The sequence below is a fragment of the Engraulis encrasicolus genome, chromosome 13 (genome assembly GCF_034702125.1).
Source record: "Engraulis encrasicolus isolate BLACKSEA-1 chromosome 13, IST_EnEncr_1.0, whole genome shotgun sequence".
In the NCBI taxonomy this organism is placed as follows: domain Eukaryota; kingdom Metazoa; phylum Chordata; class Actinopteri; order Clupeiformes; family Engraulidae; genus Engraulis; species Engraulis encrasicolus.
The window spans coordinates 41,605,508-41,607,537 of NC_085869.1; the positions used below are offsets into that span (position 1 = coordinate 41,605,508).

Genomic DNA, 2,030 nt, shown 5'->3' on the forward strand with positions numbered 1-2,030 from the left:
CTTTGTCAGACCACATGTTTTGCTTATTTAAATTCTAGTTTAACTTACTTAGTTTGTAAACTCTGCTTCTCCAGACACGGACACTTGGAAATTATGCCATAGGCTCAAATACACTGCGCTGCTTATAATCAACCACTGCTGCGCAAATCAGCCCCCAGAATTACAAATTGTGTTTGATCCAAAACACAACCCCCAAGCAACAAGTCAGTCAGTTTAATGCCAAAGAAAGGGTGTGCTATTCATGTGGAAGTAGTATTTCATGAAGACACTATACGCAATAATTCCTTACAACAGCCAGCGAACGAAATTCCCTGCTTAGACGCCAAAAGATTATATGCGTAAAGATGAATAGCTTAACTTACCAATAAGCGAACAGGCTATGATCAGCGCTTGAAAGCCCATCCTTATTCCACTCACTCCTTCGCCGATTGTCAGTCGAGTTTGGAGGCTATCCTTCTTCAGCAGTCAGCTGCCAAACTTAAAAAAACTGAGAGCCCTGTATAACCTCCGGGAGGGGATACAGTTGGGGAACACCTGTGTGCTATATGAAGGCTTTTTCCCCAAAAGACCTTTTGGACAAAATATCCCCAAAACAGAAAAGAATCTCTCGTTCAAAAACGCGTTAGTTGCCTCAAAAAATCCTGGTACATCCAACAGCCGAGCTACAACACGGCCTCGGTGTTCCCCACAGTCATCAAATAAATATTTTTTTCTGGCTGTGTTTCAACCCACGATGTAGGTTTCGTAATGTCCGTAGGATAGGGTATGAGCCTACGCGAAGAGAAAATTAGCTAACTCCAGGCAAGTACAGTTAGCAGGTCTGAATCGTGAGGTAAAATACACGCTCGTGCTGTAATCCAAAGCGTCCACTACACTGACTCCTCTGTCCCCGCAGAGGAACCAAACCAGCCGTGACCGCTCCGAGATCTCCGGGTGCAAAAGGCGAGAGCCACCACGGGTGATGCTCCACACCGCTATCACCTTCAGAAATCTCTCCTCTTTCCCACACACAAAATCTTATGCCCCTACAAAGAGAGAGACAGAGCTCGCTAGGCGGCCCAGCCCATTTTCACTTTCAGGACGTCTTCAGCTGTTGCCACTTCTTTTGGGATGCCAATTGAAGGCAAGCGTTAATTATAAAAATGGAATTGATGAGTCTTTAAATGATCTCTTCGGAGTATGCCTATGTCCAACTGGCGAGACAGGTCCTACCCTCAGCAAAAAGTCTATGAGACGATTTCTGTGTGCGGGCGAGCTCAGTCTTCATACAGTTAATCCAAAATTGATCCAAAACGGCTGCAGGTTGCTGTCAAGCCAGCCAGTGAGAGCAAGCTAATGTAGAATGCACTAAGGTCAGTGCCCAGCGTTGGTCTGTCTCAACAGAACAAAAAAGTCCGATAGCCAATGGGCGGTAACTTTCTTTCCCCACCAGCCACAATGCAAGCCCCTCACTCTGAAGACGGCGTCTGTTGGAACAGACCGTCCAGGGTTGAATACATTCGCACCGGCGCGCCAATTCTTCCCTTGTCGGTTGGGGCTCTCACTGTCTGCTCAGGTTCACCTTCGGAATACAACCTTGTAAATTTACGCTTTTCGGAGAGTCCGCCGCCGCCGTCTCACTTTGCGCTTCAACGCTGCAGTGTGCTTATTGATAGAAGCGTGCGCAGCGCAGTTAAGGTAGTTTTAACACCCCCAGGGGTGTTGGTGCGTCTCTGCACAACACGTCTAATATTATTCCAACTTCGCCTCAATGTGAATAAAATCCCGCTGCGGTGTTGACTGAATTTCCAAACAAATAATTCATTTCCTTGTTGGCCGCGTGAACGCTTGCCCCCGTACTCCTTCAATTTGAAAAGTGAATGCACGGCGCTGCTGCTTCTTCTAGAAACGCCCATTGGGAGGCTACAGGGGCCTCGTATCCCCGCCCTAATGTCCATATAAGGGGTTTCCCGAGCAGGTGGAAGGCGTGCGTTGGACTATTTACATATTCAGCGGGGAGCTGTTCAAAGTGCGCATTGAGAACTCACAGG

The 2,030-nt window shown here is 47.5% G+C and overlaps 1 protein-coding gene across 1 annotated transcript in view; it reads right to left on the minus strand.

The window, feature by feature from the left end:
* igsf3 (immunoglobulin superfamily, member 3) overlaps nt 1-1,829 on the minus strand; it is a 264,169-nt gene extending 262,340 nt beyond the window's left edge. Inside the window, exon 1 of the mRNA XM_063213938.1 lies at nt 363-1,829. Within this exon, the coding sequence (XP_063070008.1) occupies nt 363-402 (40 nt within the window). The 5' untranslated portion in view covers nt 403-1,829. The remainder of the gene's footprint in view (nt 1-362) is intronic.
* Nucleotides 1,830-2,030: the final 201 nt, after the last annotated feature.